General features: G+C 36.9%; 1 protein-coding gene across 1 annotated transcript in view; it reads left to right on the top strand.

Moving 5' to 3' along the window:
- Positions 1-22561, top strand: part of ephb3a (eph receptor B3a) — a 32528-nt gene extending 9967 nt beyond the window's left edge. The window contains exons 5-16 of the mRNA XM_058752710.1: positions 2392-2547; positions 3384-3719; positions 5148-5272; positions 5661-5817; positions 6250-6358; positions 8963-9015; positions 9408-9530; positions 10708-10955; positions 14901-15116; positions 16693-16842; positions 18266-18459; positions 21262-22561. Coding sequence (XP_058608693.1) covers positions 2392-2547; positions 3384-3719; positions 5148-5272; positions 5661-5817; positions 6250-6358; positions 8963-9015; positions 9408-9530; positions 10708-10955; positions 14901-15116; positions 16693-16842; positions 18266-18459; positions 21262-21370 — 1976 coding nt within the window. The 3' untranslated portion in view covers positions 21371-22561. The remainder of the gene's footprint in view (positions 1-2391; positions 2548-3383; positions 3720-5147; positions 5273-5660; positions 5818-6249; positions 6359-8962; positions 9016-9407; positions 9531-10707; positions 10956-14900; positions 15117-16692; positions 16843-18265; positions 18460-21261) is intronic.
- Positions 22562-25393: the final 2832 nt, after the last annotated feature.

Consider the following 25393-nt stretch of genomic DNA (forward strand, 5'->3'; position numbering starts at 1 on the left):
AGAGTAATGGGGAAAATTAAAAGATAGACTACAGAGAGAGCGGGGGAGGAGAGAGAGGGAGTGCAAACGAATGATGAGGTGGGCTCCGAGTAATAAAATGTGAATTGGACGGGCTTCCTGGTCTGTTCTCTGGGAAGGAACTGGTGGACAGAGGGGAACTTCCTTTGAGATTGCCAGTATGTGGCGGCTCATTTGTTTCCATCTGGTTGTTCAAGGTTAAGAGCTTGCCTTAAAGGACTGATAAACGACTCTCCTGGGCCGCGCTATACAGCCGTGAGATGCGCCGTGGCCAATGGAGAGTGCGTCTAATTTCCTTTATCACCTTCCAGCTTTAATCCGCAGGCCCACTGACACACACACACACACACACAGAAAGGAAACAGCCAAGCCCAGTTAACATTTATCTGTCAAGTTGGGCATATTCTCACTCTCTCTCTCTCTCTCTCTCAAAGCTCTTCCAGTCTCATTCGCGCGCTCGGTCTGAATGCGTAACGCCACGCATGTTAAGGCTGAGAGCAGAGGCCACTCGCTTGGATTTTCCACTGTCTTATTACACTAGCCGTAAAGTGATATGTGTCATGTGAGGAATACTGAAGATGATTTTTTTCTGTATTTGCTATAATTCACCTGCGGTGTCACATGCAGGACACATCTCTCAGCATGGTTCCCATTAACTGCAGTGTTTTGTGTGGAGATACGGGTGTGGTGGATTGTTTACAGGAAAAACAGAAAGCAGCCAATTCTGCAGCCAGACTGTTACATCAGCCATTTTCTTCCAAATGAAACAGACTGATTTTAGTGCATTATTATAGCACAGTTGGCCTCAACGGCGCGATTAGAAAACTAACTTTATCTGAGTTTAGGTGATTCATTCTTGGTATAAATGTTTTGAATTATCTTTGTAAGTGTGTCAGGTTTGCGATGGAAAATATTTTATTCGCAGCTGGTTCATGACCCAGATTTTACTTTGGATACGAAGTGGCGACACAATACTGAAAAAGTGTTATCCTTTACAAGAATATTCCGATACAAATTAAGCTCAACTAACAACTGATAATGTTAATTACTACAAGAAATAATTTTGTCATCCCTCTCATTACCTCCATTAAAAAGAGAGAAAAAAGAAAAGTCGTGGTGCAACACTCACAATAGAAGCCAATTTCTGGTGTATTTAAAAGCAAGGCAAGTCACCTTAATCTGTTTATACAACACAGATTGTTTCAAGTATAATAGCTTCACAGTATAATAAACAGGAAACTAATAGAATCAATGATTCAAACCTCATCAAATATAAGACAAATCCAAATTCTGCTGTAAACAGCTCTAAAAAGACAATAGTGTCATTATTCAGCTCCAATCTGTTCAGTGTTGATTTAAGCAGAAATGTGAAGCTTATAATATAAAAACACATTAATTCTTCTGCTAAAACATGAGTATATTATGAGCTTTTTTTTTTTTTTTTTACAGCCGTTTTAGGGTTTCAGGCATTATCTTGTCATGGCAATGATGTTTCTGTAAGGCATTTACAATGGAAGTGAATGGGACCATTTTGCAGGATTCTGAAGCAGAAATGTGAAGTTTATAATATAAAAACACTTTAATTTTTTGAGCTGTAGAGTTTTTTAGAGTTCTGGGCATTATGTTATCATGGCAATGGATTGAACTTTCACTCTTAAAAACACTGATTTTTAAAACCACCCAATTTGGGTTGTTTTAGCCCAGCGGCTGGGTAAATAGAGGACAGAACACTTTAGGCAAACCTTACCCAGAAAGTTGGGTTGTTTAATCAACCCAGCATGATTGGTTGATTTTACCCGTCTATTTTTACAATACTATTAAAATATATGCATATTGCATTAAAAATATGCATTAGACCCAGCCAACACAAAAACTACCCAAAAAAATGGCCCAGGCTCAACCCAGCATTTGGCTTGAACAAAATAACCCAACACCTAAAAAATAACCCCCCAAAAATGACCCAGGCTCAACCAGTGTTTGGATTCTTAGAGTGTTACATAGTACAATCATGTTAACACATAGACTGTTCATCTTTTAGCTATACTTTTGATTAGCCCCATCCACTTCCATTGTGTCTTATTATATTGTAATGTTGTCATTATATTGTATTGAACTTGTAATATTCCTTTAAGGAGCTATTTCTATTTGGATTTGTTTATGTAACCAAATGTATTTAGGCTGATTCAGTGATGTTCAGTAATATTTTTGACTAAAAATAAATTAAATTAGAAGCATGTTATAAGTTACTGTTTGTTTAGTGTACTATTAGTACTAATTTGTTAACAATGTCAATATTAAAATAAATGTAACTTTGTATGGTTTATTTTTGAAAACTACATGTTGTAACACACCTTTTTCTTTATGACCCTTTAGCGTGCACCCCAGGGACCTTCAAATCCAAACAGGGCGAGGGTTCTTGTATGCCATGCCCTTCCAACAGCCGGGCCAGCTCTAGGGCGTCCAGCATTTGCCCTTGTCAAAGCGGCTACTACCGCGCTGACAGCGACCCCCCTGACGCGGCCTGCACTAGTAAGTGATGATCATCAGTAGCACTTGTCAAATTAACATAGCTCCCACATTGTGCTAATTATATGTTGAAAAGGTCTGTCCTGTGCATTCGGCCCGTTTGATGTGGCGACTAATGACACAGGAAAGCGTGTTGATAAAAAGGTCATGATCGCTAATGTAAGCCTGTCGGTTCTCAGCATCTAGCGCATAAAGTGTGCGATTACAACCGGTTAGCTTCAGCACCATTGAATCTTGACACATGGATTTAATTGGAAATATCACATGAATTCACACATTGATGCAATGTGTTGCAAAATCCCCTACTTGGAGAGCATTTTTTTTTTTTTTTTGCATTTTCATTCGTCTTTTGAACGTTTTCAGAAAGCCTGAATGTTGTTTGTTATTTATGAATTTATAAAACAGAATTGTGCTGGAGGTAAGCACAAAAAAAGGGAAAAAAAATATTTATTCCTTTTCAATAATTGTAACCAAAGCTTCCAGTTCCTTAGGCAGTTGTGCTTTGAAAATCCAGCCTCTGGATTTAATTAGTTTACATCATGATTCACTGAGCAAGATTTGTTGGTTGGAGATTTGACCCTGACAAGTTAACTATGGAGTGCATTGTAAATTAGACATTTTTGAAACAAATATGCAAGAATAATTAGTTAATTTACCCAATGACAGCCTGACTTTAAAGCTCCAGATTTTTTTATTAGACTTGGAATACTATATAGCGATCTACAAAATTGTATTTTTTATTCCTCACTAAACATATACCGTAGGGTATGTGCAGAAAATATTTTGCTTCAGGACATTAAATTATACATGTTTCACGAGTATGACCATTGTCTTCCTAGCTGTTCCCTCGGCTCCATTAAATGTGATCTCCAGCGTGAACGAGACTTCAGTGTCACTGGAGTGGTCCGAGCCGCGGGATTTGGGCGGGAGAGGTGACGTGGTGTATAACGTGGTGTGTAAGAAGTGCCTGCACGATGGTGGGTCCTGTGCGCGGTGTGACGATAACGTGGAGGTGTCGCCGCGGCGGCTGGGTCTGGCCGAGAGGCAGGCGGCGGTGAGGAATCTACAGGCTCACACCCATTACAGCTTTGAGATCCAGGCTGTCAACGGGGTGTCCGCCAAGAGCCCATCCACTCCGCAATATGCCACTGTCAATATCACCACCAATCAAGCAGGTGAGGAATTCATTTTCAATTGTCTAATAAACCAGTAATCCACAGGAGACTGTTTAAACTGCACCAAACAGGTAAAATCACAGTAGCTCAAATGGCTTATCTTTTTTATAAAACATTGGCACAAGGGTCAATGACCAATAACAGTGTCCTCATAAAGAAAATGAGAAGTCTTTTAAAAAATCTAGTACATCTTTTAAAGTTCTAAGAAATGTACTCTTTGAAATCATGTTGGTTTCATACAGTTTTGAAAAAATGTTTTAAATGTAATGATGTAAAATGTGGTAAAAAGTAAATTCCATATACATTGAATATGTTTTCAGTATATATATATATATATATATTTTTTTTTTTTATTATTATTTTTTTTTTACTTTTTACAACATTTTACATCATTATATTTAAAAGATTTTTCAAAACCATATGAAACCAATATTATATTATATACCCATTTTATATATATATATATATATATATTTTTTTTTTTTTTTTTGTACAATACGCCATCAAGCATATATATATATATATATATATATACACATATATAACAATTCTCAGAAATCACGTTTTTCATTGTGCATTCCAGTTAATCTCAATCAAACTGCACTTGGGTTATTTTGACTAGGTTAAAAATAACTTTAAAAACAGCTAACTAACACAATAAAACACAATAAAAACATGATAACATAATAAAAATATGTGTTTTTGAAAATAAACTTTGCAAATAAACTCTTTATATATATATATATATATATATATATATATATATATATATATATATATTTTTTTTTTTTTTTTTCTAAGCTTGCCTTGCCATAAAATGTAATACCATAATATAATATATTATAATATAATATAATATAATAGTTTATTCATTTTGCATGTTAGTCTCACCACATGACTATTATTTGGTGGCCAAAAGTTGTAATTATTAAAGAAATAAATTATTAAAGGTCATGTTAGACTACTTTATGATATTTTGATATTTAAAAAAAACAAACTTAAATGATCAAAACATGTTCATCAGAGGTTTGTTGCAGGTCAGTTTGTTGCATGTATGAATCTTTGAATAAATTAAAAAGAGACCATTGTCATTGCCATTGACCCACAAGTAATATGATCAAAATAATGATAAACAAGTATTTTATGTTTAATTTTTCTGTTTATTTCACAAAGTGATCTGAATACACTATTCTATATTGCATAATTTTATTAATTTGCGTATTTATTTTCTCTTCAGTTTTAAGTTAAAATTTTTATTTTTGTAATTGCATTTAGAATTTTATTTCCCAGCTGTCCGTTCTATCAGAACTGACTAGAGACCTTTTATGGGTCCCGACCCACCAGTAAAGAGTCACAGCCTTAAATAATCTGATGTTATTCTAATAAAGTTATTCTGCTTTTTCCCTCTCCATCTCTGAACACCTCCAGCCCCATCAGCGGTCCCCACCGTCCACTTAATGCGGGCCACAGCTGGCACTCTCAGCCTCTCCTGGCTGCCCCCAGAGCGGCCCAATGGCGTGATCCTGGATTATGAGATCAAGTACCAGGAGAGGGTGAGGAACTGCTGTGCATCTAAATCACCCCTGACTGAAGAACTCTTGAACCCCAGCCAGATGACATTACACCAGGCACCCAGCATGGGTTTAACTGGCTTGAGCTCAAAGTAACCCTGGCTCGTCTTAAAGTGGAGTACAATGGAACAACAGATGGCCACTGGTCAAAACCCAATGGCTAATTCTAAAAAGAGTGGAGCTTAATTCGTCTATAGGATTTACTTGCGGCCGCATGTTTGGTTGACAGTTTTAGCCCAGGATTGTCTTTTCAAATACTTTTGATCTGCTAATTGCAGTGAAAACTGTTAACTAAACATTCACTCTAAGCATTCAATGACTCAAGAGTCTAGTTTCGGTCCTTTAATCTCTACGTGTTTCTGTTTCTCAGGGAGAGTCGTTCTCGCACACCGTCACTGCACAGCACACTTCTGCCAAAGTGGAGGGTTTAAAAGCTGGCACGGTATACGTGGTGCAGGTACGTGCTCGGACCGTAGCCGGTTACGGACGCTATAGCAGCCCGGTGGACTTCAGTACAAGTCTGTATGGTAAGAACATAGACTTTTTCATTCTTTTGCATCTGTTTCAAAGATACTGAGTGGCTAAGTGCATTTGTAATATGCCAAACCATGTAAACCTACCCATAGGAAGAAATAATCACAAATAAGATCTCTGTAATATCCGAATTGTTTATCCTTCGTTTAAATCTCCTGCTCCATAGATATTTCTCCTGAGAAAAAGACCCCAGAAATGTTGCATGTCAAAGATTTCATTACGAATTGAAACATTTTGCATCAGATTCTTTCAAGGCTGTATGATCTGATGCCATCCATATTCATTTATTAACTCTTACCTTGTCAACAGCAACAGTCTACTTTTATTCTTCCTGATAGATTTTAAAAGAAACATTGCATATGAAGTGCAGTTTTACATATTTTACTATTACTGGTATTCTAAATGTATTTAAATTTAAATGACAGATGACCCAGAGCGGTCAGTACAGGACCTGTTGCCGCTCATTGTGGGCTCTGCCTCGGCTGGATTTGTGGTCATCCTCGCCATGGTGGTCATCGCTGTTGTCTGCCTTAAGTAAGTATTATTAATGAACACCCATACATGACTTAAAGGGGATGGTTATGTCATCATTTACCCACCCTCATGTTGTTCAAAACTATATTATTTTCTTTCTTCTGTGGACCTCAAAATAAGATATTCAAAAAAAAAACATTCAAAAAAAAAAAACATTGCTTTGGACATTGTCATTGCATATATATATTGGTTAAAGCATTCTTCAAAATATAAAAATAAGTCAACATGAATCCTTGCATAATGTGGCTGAAACAGGGTATTAAATGGGGAAACATGTAGCGAAAGGTGCATGGTGAGGCAAAAATTTGATAAATGCATGTGTGTATGTATGTATGTATATGTACTGTATATATATATATATATATATATATATATATATATATACACTGCCACTCAAAAGTTTGGGATCAAGATTTTAAGGGAGTCTCTTCTGCTCATCAAGGCTGTATTTATTCGATCAAAAATACAGAAAAAGCAGTAATATTGTGAAATCTTATTGCAATTTCTAATATTGGTTTCCTATTTTAATATACTTTAAAATAGAATTTATTTCTGTGATGTAGCGCTACATTTTCAGAATCATTACTCCAGTCTTCAGTGTCACATGATCCTTCAGAAATCATTCTAATATGCTGATTTATTATTAGTGTTGAAACTGTTGTGCTGCTTCATATTGTTTTTGGAACCTGTGATACTTTTTTCTTTGATTTTTTGATTAATACAATAGAAATCTTTTCTAACAATATAAGTCTTTACTATTACTTTTTATTCATTTAACACATCCCTCCTGAATAAAAGTATTAATTAATGAATTTTTTGAATAGCATTGTATATTATAACACAAAATTAATTTTTTTAAATAAATGGTGTTCTTTTTAACTTTTTGTTAATCAGAGAATCCTAAAAAGAAAATATCACAGGTCCCAAAAAATATATATAAAGCAGGACAACGGTTTCCAACATTGATTATAAATCAGCGTATTAGAATGATTTCTGAAGGATCATGTGACACTGAAGACTGGAGTAATGATGCTGAAAATTTATGCAGAAATAAATTGTTTTCGGTATTTTTGATCAAATAGATACAGCCTTTATGAAGAAACTAAAGAAATACCATTGTGCATTTTTCCTTTTGCTATTGGAGGAAATGGGAACAGAATAATTATATTTGTTGTCATTTCTGCTCACCACTATAGAAGTTTAACCAACTAAAACAAATTACACTTCTGAGAACCCTTCAAATGTGAAAAAAGGTTCATTCCAGTAGGAATGAATTTCGTAACATATTCAAGTTGGTCACACGGATTCACCAGACTTACCAACCAAAAGCTGCTGGATTTGAAAATGAGCATAGATTGCTACACTGTTGACAACAGACAATGGACCTTTTTGACTTTGCACACCTGAAATTCCGCTAATGTGACCTCGCCTTTAGACCAGGAACTTGTAGTAAGAAAGTAAACAGGGTCCATTTAGATTTCATGTTGATTTAGCAAAGAGCTATTTGTATTGTTTATCGTTTGAATGTCTCAGTGCTCGGTGTCAAACAAACTCAATAGCCCAACAGCAAAATGAGATCAGATAAAGACTGCAAACCGACTTCAAAGTGCGTCTGACTTCCGATATTTATGAGACTCGCACAAGATGCTCATTTGAGGCCACTTCGCCCAGATCCGAGCGAAGACTGGGACATTGCCAATCACTCCAGAGACGGCAGACTGCCACTGTGTCTATTTGACACATTCTTCTTGACTGTGACCGCCTTGTTGTGCCAAAGCGTCTCCTCCTCTCCGCTTCAAGCTCTTTCTTCTCTCTCATTCATGCCCTCTGCGGTAGTATCCTAATGTGTTCTTTGTGTGTGTGTGTGCGCTGAAGCGTCATTCTTTTCCTTCTGACATTTAAATTGGAGATGAGATGCTAATTAGCATCAGGCGTCATTGTTAGCACAGGTCAAGAGACAAAAGGAATCCCACAGATGGTGAATTCCAATAGGCCCCTTTGCTCCCATTCCCTTTCAAACATGCTACTTATGCAGAGTTAGCGAAACAAAGAGATCTTAATGAGAAGGCCGAGATTTAAATACACTGTTCACTGTCTTCTGATACTTGATACAGGCATGAACCCAGCACAGATTAGCATGTATGTTCTTGGGCCTGGTTATTTGTTCCTCGCTTAAGACTCAACCTATGATTTGGTGTTAATTGACTTACTGTTTTTGGAGTACATCCTACATTTTGGCTCATCTGAACCGTGTAATGGAGCGGTTCTGGTTTGAAGCGACGACAAGACAGTCTTGACGGTTGATCTTTCGTGCTGCTTGTTGTGGTGACCCGGCCTTTGAATCCTGCATGTACCGTATTGCAATTAGGCAGAATGGCGAGAAATCGTAGGCATTTAGAAAGTGCATTACCTGTGTAAGTTTAGATGGATAAAACTAGCTTGTCGTGCAATTTGAGGGGCATAATTGATGATTGAAGCATATGAAATACCTAAAGCACTCAAATGTTCTCTTTCACAAAATGCCCCAGTTACATTTTTTTGTGCCTGTAGTGTGTAAATCCAGTCTTAAGCCAGACTCTCAGTGTGTGTATAATCTGGTTACAGACGGCAGCGTACTGGCTCTGAGCTGGAGTATACTGAAAAATTGCAGCAGTACGGTGAGTATATCTGCACTGTTTGCCAAAAACATATTTCTTGCTATACATATTTATTGCTGTGACGAGAGAAAGCTTGTGAAAATGATGCAGTGATATAGCGTATAAAAAAATAAATAAAATGATAAAGTCAGAGCCATCGCCTTAAAGGGTGGTACACATGATCCAGCGCATTGCATTGTGACTTATGTGCAGACAACCTATATCAATTTCCACTTCTACACTGTTAAAATGTTCATAATTTTAATAAGAAAATAATGCAAAAAATATTGGCACATTGGACTGTATTATGTTTCCATAAAACATTTAGGGAATTCTTACAGTGTACCTAGCCTATATAAAAAAAAATTACAAAAAGAATGGACTGAAAAACATTCTTTGTCTTTTGGTTTTAGTATCCCCCGGTGTAAAAGTTTACATTGACCCTTTTACATATGAAGACCCGAATGAGGCTGTTCATGAGTTTGCCCGAGAGATTGACATCTCATGTGTGAAGATAGAGGAAGTCATTGGAGCAGGTAAACCACATTTCTCGGTATTAAAAACAGGCTTTTCTGATTAATGAAGAATATACTAACACCTGATATCAAGTTTTACATAAACCTAGAAAATATTAAAGTTTGGTGGAATTCTCTAACTGTGTTTTCAGCCATGCCTTGGAGCAGTGGTTTTAAACTGGTTTTGCTTCAGGAACCAAATTTTACATGACAGAGTACCAATTATTTAACATACAAAATTAACAAAGTGTATTTAAAACCAAGCTATGCCATTTATGAACATTACCATGAACTGCATAGGTCTTACAATATAAAAATCATACACCACCATTCATAAGACTCTTTAAGGCTACGTTTATTTAATCAAAATGAATGTAAAAATACTAATATTGTGAAATATTGTTACAATTTTATATATATATATATATATATATATATATTTTATTTTTAAATGTAATTTATTCCTCTGATGCAAAGCAAAATGTTCAGCAGCCTTCAGTGTCAGATGATTTCTGAAGGATCATTCTAATATGCCGATTTGATGCTCAAGAAACGTGTTGTTACTATTATCAGCTGCTTGAAAACAGCTGCTTAATAACTGTATAATTAGTTGCGTTCTATCATTTACATTCATGTCCATAACCCCTGTAAGAACAGATGTGCAACCTACCAGTTAAGAACCACTGCCTTGGAGGAAATATTTCTTTATAATTGTTTATAATACACCATATTCTTGGGAGATAAAGTAGAGAGTTTATTCTGTAACTAATCGTATACATGCTGCTTGCTGCCTTTACCTATGTTTTTTATTATTATTTATTTATCTATCCCTGTGCTTGTGTTTGGCCACTCCCATGTTTTACGATCTGAATCAATTCCCTCCACCTCGTTTCAAACTTTCACATCCAGAGTCCAGGCCCAAAACCCCCACAACCCTTAAATTCCTGTCTCCTCCTTCACCACAACGTGTCCCTAAACTCCTCTCTCACCCTCGCTCTCCATCCGTCCCCTGCCTATTCAAACCCTAAACTGCTGCCATCCATTCTTCTCTCTCGTTCGCACTTTCCTTGGTTTTCAGCGGTGCATCATTTCTTCCCTCGAATGATTTTTTGATCCTGAGCTCAAACCAATAATCCTCCCTCTCCCTCACGCCCCCCACCCACTCCCTCTCTCCTCTTCCTCTGGTCCATTCATTCAGGAGAGTTCGGGGAGGTGTGTCGAGGCCGACTCAAGCAGCCTGGCCGAAAGGAAACGACCGTGGCCATCAAGACGCTGAAGGCAGGCTACACGGAGCGCCAAAGACGAGACTTCCTTAGCGAGGCCAGCATCATGGGCCAGTTTGACCATCCCAATGTCATCCACTTGGAGGGCGTTCTGACCAGGAGCTGCCCGGTGCTTATTGTTACGGAGTTCATGGAGAACGGAGCGCTCGACTCCTTCCTAAGAGTAAGACTGAGATCATATTTAATGCAAAAGTGCTTTATTGCATTAGCCTTACTTATTTGTTTTCTCAGTAAACAGCATCAGGAGCTGAGCCCATGGGCATTTTAGACATCATTAGTGTGACCCGGCTAAGTTATCCAGGTTAACGTGTTTCTAACCCTGTTCAATTTGCCCACTGGTACATTTGACAAAAATATTGGCTAAAGGTTATCATTGTTGTCCAATTATTCATCATAATGCATAATACACTTTCTTCTGGAGTCCATAATCAAATTTATACTGCTTTAATAACTAAAACTGGAATAAAAGACAATCAAATGTATGGAATACACTGATTTCGTTCACCAGAGGTCTTTACGCCACATGCATACAAATCTGGTAATATTAATACAAATAGTAAATAAAATACAAACTATGAAATATGAATATCAATAAAAGAAGCCATCTAAGTTGATCATAAAAAAGAAACTTGTTTTAAACCATGTATAATGTTAAAATTCTGGGTATGATCATTATGTTTGTTATGTAGCTGGATTCAATAAAATTCACACAAAAAAAAATCACACTGTGAAAATTACAAAAAAATCAGGTAAAAACAGTAAATATTTAACATTAACTGTTATCACATGAGTAAACATTAAAACACATCATTTTTAAAACTGTACTTAACTGTATTTAAACATTTGTTTTTCAAAACATTAGAATTTTCTTAACAGTATTTTAAATATTTTATTTGATTTAAAAGTTGGATCACACTTTATTTTAGGGTCCAATTCTGGCTATTAACAAACCATTAGCTACAACATTTGCCTCAATAAACTCCTAATTTGCTGCTTATTAATAGTTAGTAAGGTAGTTGTAAAGTTTAGGTATTGGGGATGCAGAATATGGTCTTGCAGAATATGTGCTTTATAATTACTAATAAACAGCCAATATGTTAATAAGAGGCATGCTAATAAGCAACTACTTAATAGTGAGAATTGGTCCCAATACTAAATTGTTACCAAATTTTGTTTGTGTGCTTTCCTGAAACTAAAAGAGTAGAGGATGGTGCTAGCAATGCGAAGATTGATTCTTGACAAAACTGATGATGAACTATGAATGAACTAATGGCATGTTCATGACCCTAAATGAGAAATACACAATTTAGGACAGGACATTACACGCCTGCATCTCAGTCAAACTCATCAAATCAGTATCAGTGCATCTATTTTAATATTCATCTCTTACAGAGTTCAAATCAATTGTGAAATTCACTCTCTATCCCTAAATTCTTTCCTTGTACCTGTCCATGATGCCATTATTGCTGTGAGTGACTCAAAATGACAAATGTTCACTGGGAACAGTTTCGGCTGAAAAGCACAAGTGTCCACTGCTACGCATAAAATAGACCACTTTAGCTTTGACATTTAATTAAAAATGAAAAAAGTTTCTTACTTGCTTTATAATAAATGTAGAGAATGTTGAAGTTTTTTTCTCACCTCAAACCATCCCACAATCTGTCTTTGAGACTCTGTTCTACACAAATTCAAAGCGTTTAAAACTGCACCCCATTTATACTGCTAGCAACGCAATGTGACGAACTAGAACACTCCCATTATAATGAAAGAAACTGTTGAGTCGTGTTGCATTGCTTGCTTGCGGTCTAGATGGGGTGTTAAAATACATCAATTGCATATTAAATCAAGTGTCATTGCAATAAAAACTGCTGCAGTGCATACATTAAAAAGAATGAAAGAAAAAGACCCAGCGTTTTCAAAAATATGCAGCTTTTGAAAAATATTCAGGGCTACGCCTTTCATTAGCCTTTTTTTTAAGAAAAAAAAAATGCTTGGATTCATAATCTTTCATCAAAATGGAATAACCCTTTCAATCAATTCCCGATGGACAAAATCAAGTTTCACTGAATATTCTGTTTCAATCTGAAGCACGTCACATTACTTTACATAACTTCGATAGCAAAACTTCCCTTGGCCAGAACTTCTTTTGCGCTGTCAGGGGAATTTGATAACCCCTCAGCATTATACAGTTATTCATGGTGCTTTAGACAGAACCTTGCTTCACTTTTAACTTGTGTCAACATCTGGCATTTCAAAACCTTAAAAATACCATAATCTTGTGAGACCTTGTATAATCCCTCAGTTTCTACAGTTAACAGTTTGCACTCCAGAACCTTAACGAACCCATGCAGACAGTCGATGCAGAAAACTGAGAGCTTAGACATCCAGAGGTGGGATGTTCTTGCTCTGTCTGACCACCAAGCAGATGACACAACTTAAAGCCCACCCAGCCAGTCCCTCACCCCCCAACATCTTCCTACGGCACAGCTTGTACTCACACAAAGTCCAGCCAGGGACACAAGCGCACTCATTTCCACGCATACACACAAACACGCTTCTAAAAATATCTATAAGAACAAGCTTTGGCATGATTCATCTTCAACTTTAGAAGAAAAAATAAAGCATCAACATCAAAATCTTGTACCAGAATGTTTATCGTCACTGGAGCCAAACCAAGTGAGAATGGCTACAGACGTGATGATGTCCTTTTGCTTGGAGGCTTAGCATGAACCATGTGCTATTTGTGAACAGTAGACTTGTGAATTTCCCCTTAGAGGTTTCTCTAACACCAGAACTTGGGCTGTAGCATTACTTTTTTATGTTGGACATAAAACATTAATAAAAAACAAGATCTCTCTTATGCTCACCAAGGATGCATTTATTTGATCAAAAATACAGTGAAAATATTAAATAACATAAAGTGGTAACACTTTACAATAAGGTTCATTAGTTAACAACATTAGTAAACATGAACTAAGAATGAACAATACTTCTACAGCATTTATTAATCTTAGTTAATGTTAATTTCAGTATTTACTAATGCATTATTAAAATCATAAGTTGTGTTTGTTAACATTAGTTAATGCACTGTGAACTAACATGAGTAAACAATGAACAACTGTATTTTCATTAACTAACATTAACAAAGATTAATAAATAGGGTAATAAATGCATTGTTCATTGCTTGTTCATGTTAGTTAATACATTAACTAATGTTAACAAATGACACCTTATTGTAAAGTGTTACCCATAAAGTAATATTAAAAAATTGTTTAATATATGTTAAAATGATATTCATTCCTGTGATATAAAGCTGAATTCCTATCATCATTACTCCAGTCTTCAGTGTCACACGATCATTCAGAAATCATCCTAATATGTTGGGTTGCTGCTCAAGAAACTTGTATATTTATATGTAACATTATATTCAAAAGAGGTTATCTTTTGTAACATAAATGTCCCTTTTGATCAGTTTAATAAGCTCTGCCTCAATAAAAATATTAGTTTTGAATGGTATGTGCATTAGTTTGGTATTCATTTTTAAATGTCTATTAGGCACTGTATAAACTAGGTTGCATGTGAACCTGTAGTCGGGATCATATTTTCTAATTTGTGATTGACGTGATAGCAAATGGAGTCGCCGATAAGCCCATTTATTTTGCTGTCCCAACTCTGTACGATAACATGGTCATTTGCATTTTATTATTAGAATTTAGGATTGTTTTATTCCTGCTCTGATCCTATCCAAACAGACTTGCCGCCCAGCAGAGAACCACCGCTTCAGAGTTTCTCTATTCAGAATATGAAAATGAAAACATGTGGCTTTGATATTCTATGTGAAGTGTGTAATTGAATTATGCTTTCAAATATTCAGTGCTATTGCAAAGGAAATTCCTCCATGAGGATTAGCTTTGTGGAGTTTTGTGGAGACGCTTCTTCATAGCATTGGCATCCTGATACTCTGAAGAAGATTACGGGCTGCCGCGAGTAGAATTAGTCCAGCGGCTCTGTCAGAGTCAGGCTGATTAGAACGAGGAGAACTGGTGTAGTGTCGTGTTTACATCTGTTAATGTCACTCTCCCTCTTCTATTGTACTGTTTCCTCTCAGCTGAACGATGGCAGGTTTACCGTAACGCAGCTGGTTGGCATGTTGAGGGGGATCGCAGCTGGCATGAAGTATCTGTCCGACATGAACTACGTCCACCGTGACCTGGCTGCCCGCAACGTGCTCGTCAACAGCAACCTGGTGTGCAAAGTGTCTGATTTTGGCCTCTCTCGCTTTTTAGATGATAACTCATCGGACCCCACCTACACCAGCTCATTGGTGAGTTTGGTTAAGGTCACGCATGTTTGCTCTTTTCATATAATAATACAAAAGCAATAATGAAATATCCTTGTTCTATTAAATCCTACAATCCCCACTAAGCCATTATAGTAGCTTATCTTAAGTACTTTGTCTGTACAAATTGGTAACCAGTGCACTTAGTACAGACAGTTCTTTCCTTTATAAATAATAAAATAAATAATTATATAAAAATTAATATTAATTTAATTAAATTTTTTACAAATAAAAAGGACATAACTTTGGCCATTCCAGGCCATGTAAATTAAAAAATAGGAAAGGATGCACCAAATCACCGGAATAGGCTACCAGTTTTTATTAGAAATGCCTCTACATTGCATGAGTTTAAAGCAAATCTCAAAACCCTTCTTTTTCTCTGGCTTTTAATTGTAGTTAATTGTGCTGTGTCTGGTCTTTTCATTGCTGTAATTCATGTTGTTTATGGTGTCGATATTTGATTTATTGTACAGCACCTTGGTCAACAATTCTTGTTTTTAGTGGTACTATATAAATATAAATTTGAGAAAAAAATCATTTTTCATGGTCCATTTTATTAACTATTATTAAATTACTATGTTATTATACTATTATTACTATTATTACACCTAACTATGTTAGCTGTTTATGTTAGCATAGATGATGGTGCTATCATTTGTATTTTAATTGGTAATCATAATATCAGTTGGCAATATTGTGATACTTTGCTTTACACCATGATATTGAATGATTACCATATCAAAGTATTAAGTATTTATGGACTTGATACATCTCCTAAACCATGTTAGCCTGGTGCTGTTTGGTATTTTTTGTTAGTTTATTAACCTGAAAGACCCCATGAAATCATTTTTTGTGGATTTTAGTCTCTGAGGGAATTTTCAGAGAGCATTTTATCGAAATCCAGGTGCCAGACAGAAATGTAGCGATATCTGCGCTTTACAGATACAGTGTGCATTAAGAATTGATAAGAACAGCCTTGACCATCAGAATCGGGAGTACAGATGGCATACTTGATATGTGGAAGAAGCCTGTCTCTATCTCTGTCTGTTGGAAACATATGGATGTAGTCAGTACAGTACGTGATGGCTTGTTCAGTGTGTCCGACATGATAAGCTACGGATAAGGGAATTGAGTGACTAGAATCCCGTATAAATCCTTTCATTTTATTTTTAACATTTAGCCAAAAGAGTTGATGTAGATGCTGTGTAAACATTTGTGTCGTTACCGGGCATGCTAGTAGTCAGTGAAGATTTAGCACTAGCGTGCTCGTTTAGCTCGTACTTCGCTTGGATTAGTGTATTGATTAGTCTTCCCGTTCACATTGTCTGTTTGAGGGATAGATCAAACCCTTATGTTTATAGTTAGATTCCTTCCATTTTATTTTTACTGGTTTTCATCTCAGATTAATGAACCCAGCCGGATGCCCCGTGGGAAGGAAGCCGTGAGTAGGGGCCGAGTCTTAGCGCTAATTAGGCAGCTGAAGACTCAAGCCATGTCGCTGGTTTTAAAGTCTGTGTTTGAATTTAATGGCTTCTCTGTGTGTATGTGTGTAATTGCGTAGGGGGGAAAGATCCCAATCCGCTGGACCGCCCCCGAGGCCATCGCCTTCAGAAAGTTCACCTCGGCGAGTGATGTGTGGAGCTACGGGATCGTGATGTGGGAGGTTATGTCATTCGGGGAGCGGCCATACTGGGACATGAGCAATCAAGATGTAAGTCAACTTTTACATCACAGGTGAATCTCATAAAAACTTGTGTTTAAGTGACAAGTAAGAAATTGGATGTTGCATGAAAAATTTAAAGTAGTTTACATTGTGACATTATTTTCATGACAATTAGTCATATTTCTTCCCAAATTTATATGCTTTTCAACTGAGAATGTGACGCATCATGATATTGAGTTGATAATGATAATCGTAATTGAATTGAATCGTGAAACCAGTGAACATTCACACCCCTATTTTTAAGATGGCAGTACTGACATACAGAGATTCCAACTATAAACAAAAAGCATAGAAACTGCGATTTTTGAATTTTGAAGTTGTAAAGATTTTAACAGCAGAAGAATTAATCGTTTTGGAATCGGATCGTGACTCCCAGAATCGGAATCGCATCGGATCGTGAAGTGCCTGAAGATTCCCACCCCTAATATTTATGCAGAAATTAAATAAAAATAAAAAAAACATTCTGTTACAGTATTAACAACAGAAAAAATACTGTAATAGTACTTTTTAAATTTTTTTTATTTTATTTTTTTAATCAGACTAAATAAAAGGTAATTCAATAAATACTACACTAAACACTTATAAAATATATATTATTTGTTTGCATTACAGCAATGAGAATTACATTTTTCCATGCATTTATTATGATACATTTATGATTATTTATATAGTAAATTAATTATATTAATATATAATTGTAGTTATTATATATTAATATATTGAAGATATTAATTCTTATTTTCATTTATATCAGTTATTCATACTTTAACTTTATTTATTAACAATAAAAATCACAACTTTGATCAAATAAAAGGTAGGTTTTTTTGTTTAGTTTTTTGTCATTCTGATAATTCTAATGAATCAAATTATCATTTATCCCGATAAATCAAATAAATGGGAATACAACATATACTACTTCGCATTTTGAATAATATAATATGAGAATGACTTTTTTGAATTACATTAATGTGTACAATAATTTGATAATGGGTTTGTATAAAAAGAATAAATATTAATGCTACTTCTTTTTTTAATGGGCCCTTCTTTTTGTGTAAGAAAATTATTATTTATTATATTCTTTGATTTTGATTATGTGGTGAAATATGTCCCAGACAAATTCCTGACAGATTTAATGAGATCCATCCTTTTACATTTAATGCTAATCTCTTTTGTCAAAATGTTCATTATCTCTATTCAGTGCTAAAGCTTCTGCTGTTTTGTCTATATTGCAACCACAGTGCTACGTGTTTTATTCTTAGATGCTCTTTTTTTCAACTCTATTAGTCTTTATTATGGTTTAACGATTGTAACATTCCGGTCATATACTGTATGCCTAATAAAACTCTGCATACTGGCGAGTTTGTCCTAATGCAAAAGGACAGTGTAATTGCTCTGTCTGTTGATGCTGTAGGTAATGAACGCAGTGGAGCAGGACTACAGGCTGCCTCCTCCCATGGACTGCCCCGCAGTGCTGCACCAGCTCATGCTGGAGTGCTGGGTGAAGGAGCGGAACATGAGGCCGCGCTTCGGACAGATCGTCAGCACTCTTGACAAGCTCCTCCGCAACGCCGCGAGCCTCAAAGTGCTTACCAGCACACACTCAGGGTGAGCAGAACACAGGCCAGATTAGACACGGGTCAATTATGGCTTTGACTTACAGGAAAAGACGGATCTTCCTACTGGAATATAGTTTGTGAAATCCCAATTGGCAGAGCAGTACGCTGTTACTGCTAAGCACAAAAATCTGTCATATCAGCATTGTGATCATTTAAATATAGACTCTATTATAAAAAAATGTCATCAGATTGTACTGCTCAGAGGTTGCTTTTTCATGAATCAGGATACATAGTTTGAAGGTATATGTCATTTACGTATTAACTTGTCAAATGTATGAAAGCCTGTTTATAAATTAATTTAAAAATGTTAAAAATAAATAAACAAAAAGTAAATAAATACATAAAATTAAGTCACTTTAATTTCCAATTTAAGTACAAGAAAAAATCAACTTTTAAAGTCTAAAATGACAATTTGAATTGCTAAATACATTCACTTTTGCGCAAAATAAATTACAAGATATAAAGTCAGTTGTGATCACACTGTGCGATGTAAAGTCAATTACAAGAAACTCATTTGCAAGACAAAGTAACATTGTGATATTTAAATTGACAATTAGAAGTTGTAATGGTGAGATAAAGTCTCTTTTGTCTCTTTTATTCATTTGAAATTACAGGACATCCGAAGACTATTTGCAATACAAAGTCACATTGTGAGATATAAAATTGCATTGAGAATCAAAGATGCAATGTGGCTGAGATGTAAAGTTACATTTTGGGATATAAAGTCACAATTATGAGAAACTTTGCAATTTTGAAAGTTGCAATTTCAAAACGTTACAGTTGCAAGATAAAGTTTAGGAGATAAAGTCATTGCAGTCTAGCAGAAACAATGGAGCTATTAAAAAGAGATCTATCTTTCCTACGGGTAAAGCACAAGCTGAATTTTTAAACTGAACATGTGCAGCAAAATACCTATCATGATAAGCTTACCCCTCCCAGCGCCAGCGCCTCACTATGCAAATCATTGTTTACTGTGTAGGGCTTTTTCCCCTCCCAACTCCTCACGATAAGCAGTTTCAACCACATAAATTATCCAGCAAATAAATGCAATCCATAACACTGCTGAGTCTGACTTAGTCAAAATAAGCACGCTCATTTCACTTGCGTTGGTAAACGCGCTGCTCTCGCCTCGAGCGCTTTGAACCGCACCGTCTTGGGAACGGAGTAACGGCTGACTTACACACAGTGCAGTGCCCTTTCCTCCTCACTGGCTGCTGTGTCTGCTCGCTGGGGAAGCTGGTTCGGTTCAGACTAGGGCTAGAGGAGGTGGCGGAGAGAGCTTAATAAGGGAGATGGAGGAGATGCTAAAAGAGAGCAATGACTTTAATTAGTCAGCTAATGAGCTTTTTAATGTGCCGGCAGTGGAGCCCCGTGCCTAACGGTCGAGTGTGTACGGGTGCGCGTGCGGGCACGTCCTGCCTCCGCGTGACGCTGCATGCTGATGGCCTGTGTATGATTCATTTATGTTTGCATCTGTATGCACAAGCAGCCCTGGCCAGGCTGTTGACATGCCATGATCCAATCTCCAGAGACAGCTGTGTGTCTGTCTGCGTGATTACTGTTCTCATTTGAATGAGAGTGTACACATTTGGCCTTTTTTTATTGGAAATTGAAGGAACAGTTTACCCCAAAATGAAAACGCTGTTGTCACTCCCTCTCATGTTGTTCTTCCACACCTATATGCTGATATGTTTTCACTGTTAATCAATATTAGGAAATTTTGAAGAATCTTTACTCAGCTCTTTCTGCACCAGAGTTGTAGTCTTCCAGAATTGAATTGAGAATGGCTCCAATTAAGTTTCTAGATTAAAATTAAGTAGCAAACAGAATTGAAATTTGAATTTGATGTTATGTAAGAGATAATTATATAGAGAGATGGATAGACAGATGGACACATATATAGATGGATGGTTGGAGAGACAAATATATGAATGAATGGATGGATGGATGGATGAGTGGATGGAATTATATAGAGGGATGGATAGATAGATGGAGGGATGGATAGACAGATAGATGGATGGATGGATGGATGGAGAGACAAATACTGTATGGGTGGATGTGTTACTAAATGGCTGGCTGGATAAAGAAACAAATTAGTGGGTGGATGAGTAAATGGATGGATGGATGGGAATACAGATATATGAGTGGTTGGATGGATGGGTGGATGGGTTAATGGATGGATGGAGAGAAAAGTATATGGGTGGATGGGTTAATGGGTGGATGAATGGATGGATGGATGGATGGAGAGACAAATATATGGCTGGATGGATGGATGGATGGATGGACTGTTGGAGAGACAAATATATGGGTGGATGGGTTAATGGATGGAGAGACAAATATATGGATGGATGGTTGGATGGATGGATGGATGGATTGATGGAGAGGCAAATATGGATGGATGGATGGATGGATGGATTGATAGAAAGATAGTGATGGATAGATAGTTGGAGGATGGATAGATGGATGGACAGATAAACGCATATGTACATATGGATGAATGGATGGATGGATGGATGGAGAGATAAATATATAGAGGGATGGATGGACAGATAGGGAGAGAGAGAGAGATGGATAGACGGATGAATGGACAGATGGATGGATGGATGGAGAGACAAATATTTGGAGGCATGGATGGATAGATAGATTATAATTAATTCTCAGTGGGGTATGTGACCAGTTCAAATCAAATTGAAAGCCTTTTTGACAACTATGCCTTGAAACAAAAACCTTCAGTGCTGTCATATGTCAGTGTTTCCTGCATTAGCTGATTTTTGTATTTCCCTCTCCGTAGTGATCTCTGTCGAGTTGGCGGGACCCTGCCGGGCCATCAGAGGAAGAGTATAGGAGATGCACAAGACATGAAACAACAAATGAGCCAAACTCTGCCCATACGGGTTTGACTGATTAAAAAAAACACCTGCTGAGCCTCCAGGCTAGCAACAAATTCCCATTTGAAGAGTAAACCTGACTGGGACAATCCATAAAAAGCCAATGGAAAATTACTGGAGCCAACTATTGCTTGAAGAGCCAATGGAAAACCTGTATACAATTTGGGACAGTGTCGCACCCCTCCCAAGGAGCCTGTGGAAAACTATGGCGTGTCCAATGGAAAACTGTATGGGCCTGACGGGCAGCCTGTGTATGGGGCACCTGGGGAGTGCTGGGAAAACACAGCACATGTTAATTGGAATTCTGTATGATGGCGCCTCAGGCAATCGTCTTTGTTCTTTCCCTCCCTTTTGTCATGACTTTCTCGTGTTTACACTGAATTTTCATTACATGGATTAAATTGACGACGTTTCTACTTCTCAGGTTCAGTTTGCATGTGTGCATGTGTTTCTCTAATGGCAAAAAGTGATCACTCTCTTCCGTAACTCCAATCCCTTCCATTCTTCCTCTCATTTGCCGAGGCCACAAACGATGAGACGGACTCGAGAATTATAAGCTAACTGTAATAATGTTTTAAAAATGTATTAAATGTAAGCCCGGGCTGTTTGATGTTGGCTTGAGGATATTTTGCCGCTCTTTTTCCCTCAAAGACTTGCTTCTTCTGATCTTTTCTTCATATTGAAGAAAGGAAGAGAGGAGTGGAACACATGAAAGTTTCAAACTAGCCAGGACGGACTCAAACTGAAACTTTCAGAAAGAGAAGAGGACATTTTCAAAGAATGGAAAGTCCTTTAAGGGCGAGTTGACTTTAAAAAAGCGGACTGTTACGATTCAAGAAAAGTGTTTTATTTACCTCTGTTGTATTTTGTCTTCCATGAAACGCTCTTGAGAGATTTCTCCACGTGGAGGACTTCGGACTGTGATTTAAAAACTCCCGTTTCCCCTGCCTGTGAGCGAGGGGGAATTGTGCTCTGTGTGTGTATGCGTGTGTATGTGTGTGTGTGTGTGTGTGTACAGTATGCTCATGTGTGCTCGAGAGAGCCAGTCGAGCTCTACAGCTTTACATGCATGCCATATTCAAAACTCAAACCTATTCGAGAGGTGAGACAACGACAGTTTGACTCGAGAGCTGTTGTTTGATGAATATTCCACTTATTTTAATTCAGTCTGTTCAAATATGCATAACTATGTAAATAAATGCCTCATAAGAACTGAAGAGTCATCGACATGATTATAATGGCTGATTTACGAGACCCATGACACCCACATGAAATGTTCCAAACTGCTTTATTCAGTGCATACTGCAACAAAACGCTACATTACTGGTTTTTGTTTCACACTCTATTGCACATGCAGCAATAGGCAATAATCAAACTACAATTTCCCTTAAAATATTTCCCTTCTCATATGAAGCATTAGGAAGTCAAATTCATTTTAGTGAATCAGTTTGTTCAGGCGATTCATATGGTTCAAAAAAAAAGATTTGTCAAATCATGATTCCCTGCACAAATGATTTTAGCTCTTTAAAAAATATTGTGATTTTTTTTTTAATTATGCATTTAAGTATTAATTATTAATATTATCAATTAATATTAAACATTATAGATCATGTAGAAGAATACTTATAATAACTGTTTTAATATTATTCATAATATTATTATAATAAATATGAAATAATAAATATTAATAAAATAATAAATATTAAATTATATATTAAATACATGTATTTAATAATAAATTATATAAATATATTCAATACATATATTTATAATATTACAGTTAAAATTATTATATGTTAAAGGGTTAGTTCATCCAAAAATGAAAATTAGCCAATGTTTTACTCACTCTCGGGCAAGGCCGTCCCTGGTCCGGTGCGAGACAAAGAGTGGGGCCCCCCTCGGTCCGTTCATGATCGCGTTCCGGGGGGATGGGGGGATCACAGCGCGGGCCACGGTGCGACCGCACCAGTTGCACTGCCCAAAGGACGGCCTGCTCCTGGGCCATCCTAGGTGTATATGACAGATGAATCCAATCGGAGTTTTATTAAAAATTGTCCTGGCTCTTTCAAGCTTTATAATGGCATGGGTGGGTGTTTTTGGTCAACATATATATATATATTCAACTATTCAGAAGTTGAATGTAATATCTACTTTTTGCTACTTTTTGTTAGTGGCTCTTTCAAAAAAGTAGCTCGACTGTAGTTTAAATATGTACAATTTTGAGTCACTTGCTTGACAAGCTAATTTCAAGATTCCTCAATACTGTCAACATAACGCCATTCCATGCGCGCATCGACGTCCAACATCCAATTATCCACAAGTTTGCCTGATATATAATAAAGTATAATCCCCCCGAATCGCCAGCGCTTATTTCTTTACGAGCAGACTTGGAAGGCGGTTTGTCAGTCTGATCAGAGCTTCTCTATCTCTTGTGAATCTCCCTGATTTCCCAAGTCAGATCTCCCTCTGCGCCGAAGCTCCGCATTCCCCACGCTGCACAAAAGCACGTTTGATCTTTCCAATTACGCCGGCCGCTCTGTGCAAGCCTGCAGATCGGAGAGAACAGCTTGGCAGCAGAATTGGTTGCACATCAGGCTCTTTTACTGGCGGAGATATTCGCCCAGAGGTTCAGATCCGCGTATCTTCCTTTGCTGCTGCCTCATCAGGAGAAAGGGACTGTTTGGGCCAAAAGTGCAGTAATAATCACAACGCGTGAACTCTCATTAAGATGGTGGAGGGTTATGTGTGTGGGAGGTTGTGTGTTTGTGTTTGTGTTTATGTGTGTGTATCTGTGAAAAAGGAAGGGAGAGTGTTAGTGTGGGTGGTGGAAATACAGTAGCTTTGTTCCAAAACCTAGTGAGCTGCCTTACTGTTTACTGCCTACATAAGCATCCTGACGGTAATGAAACCTCATAAGTGACCACTGTAGAACACTATAAAGGCAGCATCTCTACATATGCTACAAACAAATAGCCTTCCATGCAGGAGCCTAAATTTTCCTCTAATTTAATTGGTTGTATGTTTTTTTTCCCTTTGGCATTTTGATAGGACAGTAGCTAGACAGGAAGCAAAGTGGGAGAGAGAGGGGGATCAGGAGAGGTGCGCAAACCAGGACTCGAAATCAGGATGCCCAAAGTGCAATGGAGCTATATGTCGACACGCTGCCCACAATTGGTTGTATGTTAGTATGTTGCTAAGCTAAACATCTTGAAAGTCATAACCTCACAAGAAATTATGATACTCTCTACATAGGCAGTAACTATGCTGCAAAACAAACAACATTCACACAAGAGCCTAATTCTTTCAGATTTTAATGTTGGCATGTTGCTAAGCAAAATACAGTGAAAGTCAAAACCTTACAAGTGACTGCTACTACATATTTTCCTCTGATTTTAATGTTTGCATGTTAGCATGTTGCTAATCTAAACAGCCAAACACTCTGAAAGTCATAACCTCACAAGTGACCAATACAATACGCTCTACATAGGCCTAATTTTTTTTTATGGTTTGCAAAGCTAAAAAATATGTTGCTAAGCTAAACACCCTGGAATTCATAACCTCACAAGGGGATTTTTATGATAGGCTACTCTCTGCATAGACAGCAATTCTATATATGCTGCAAAACAAATAGCATTCACATAGGAGCCTCATTTTTATTTTTATTTTTTTTTCAGATTTTAATGGTTACATGTTAGCTGTTAGCATGCTGTTATGCCAAATACAGTGAAAATTATAAAATCACAAGTGATCCCTACAATATGCTCTATGTATACATAGGCAGCATCTCATATTCTACAAACAAATAGCCTTCCAAGCAGGACCTCAATTTTCCTGACTTAATGATTGTATCTTAGCATGTTCCATGAGATTGTTATGATACTCTCTACAGCAACTCAAGCAGCCATCTGAAAAACAAATATCATTCCACACAGGAGACTAAATTTTTCTCAGATTTTAATGCTTAAATGTTAAAATTGCTGAGCTAAATACTGTGAAAGTCATAACCTCAGAAGTGAAGGCAACTACATAGACAGC

This window comes from Onychostoma macrolepis, chromosome 02 (genome assembly GCF_012432095.1).
Source record: "Onychostoma macrolepis isolate SWU-2019 chromosome 02, ASM1243209v1, whole genome shotgun sequence".
Lineage (NCBI taxonomy): Eukaryota > Metazoa > Chordata > Actinopteri > Cypriniformes > Cyprinidae > Onychostoma > Onychostoma macrolepis.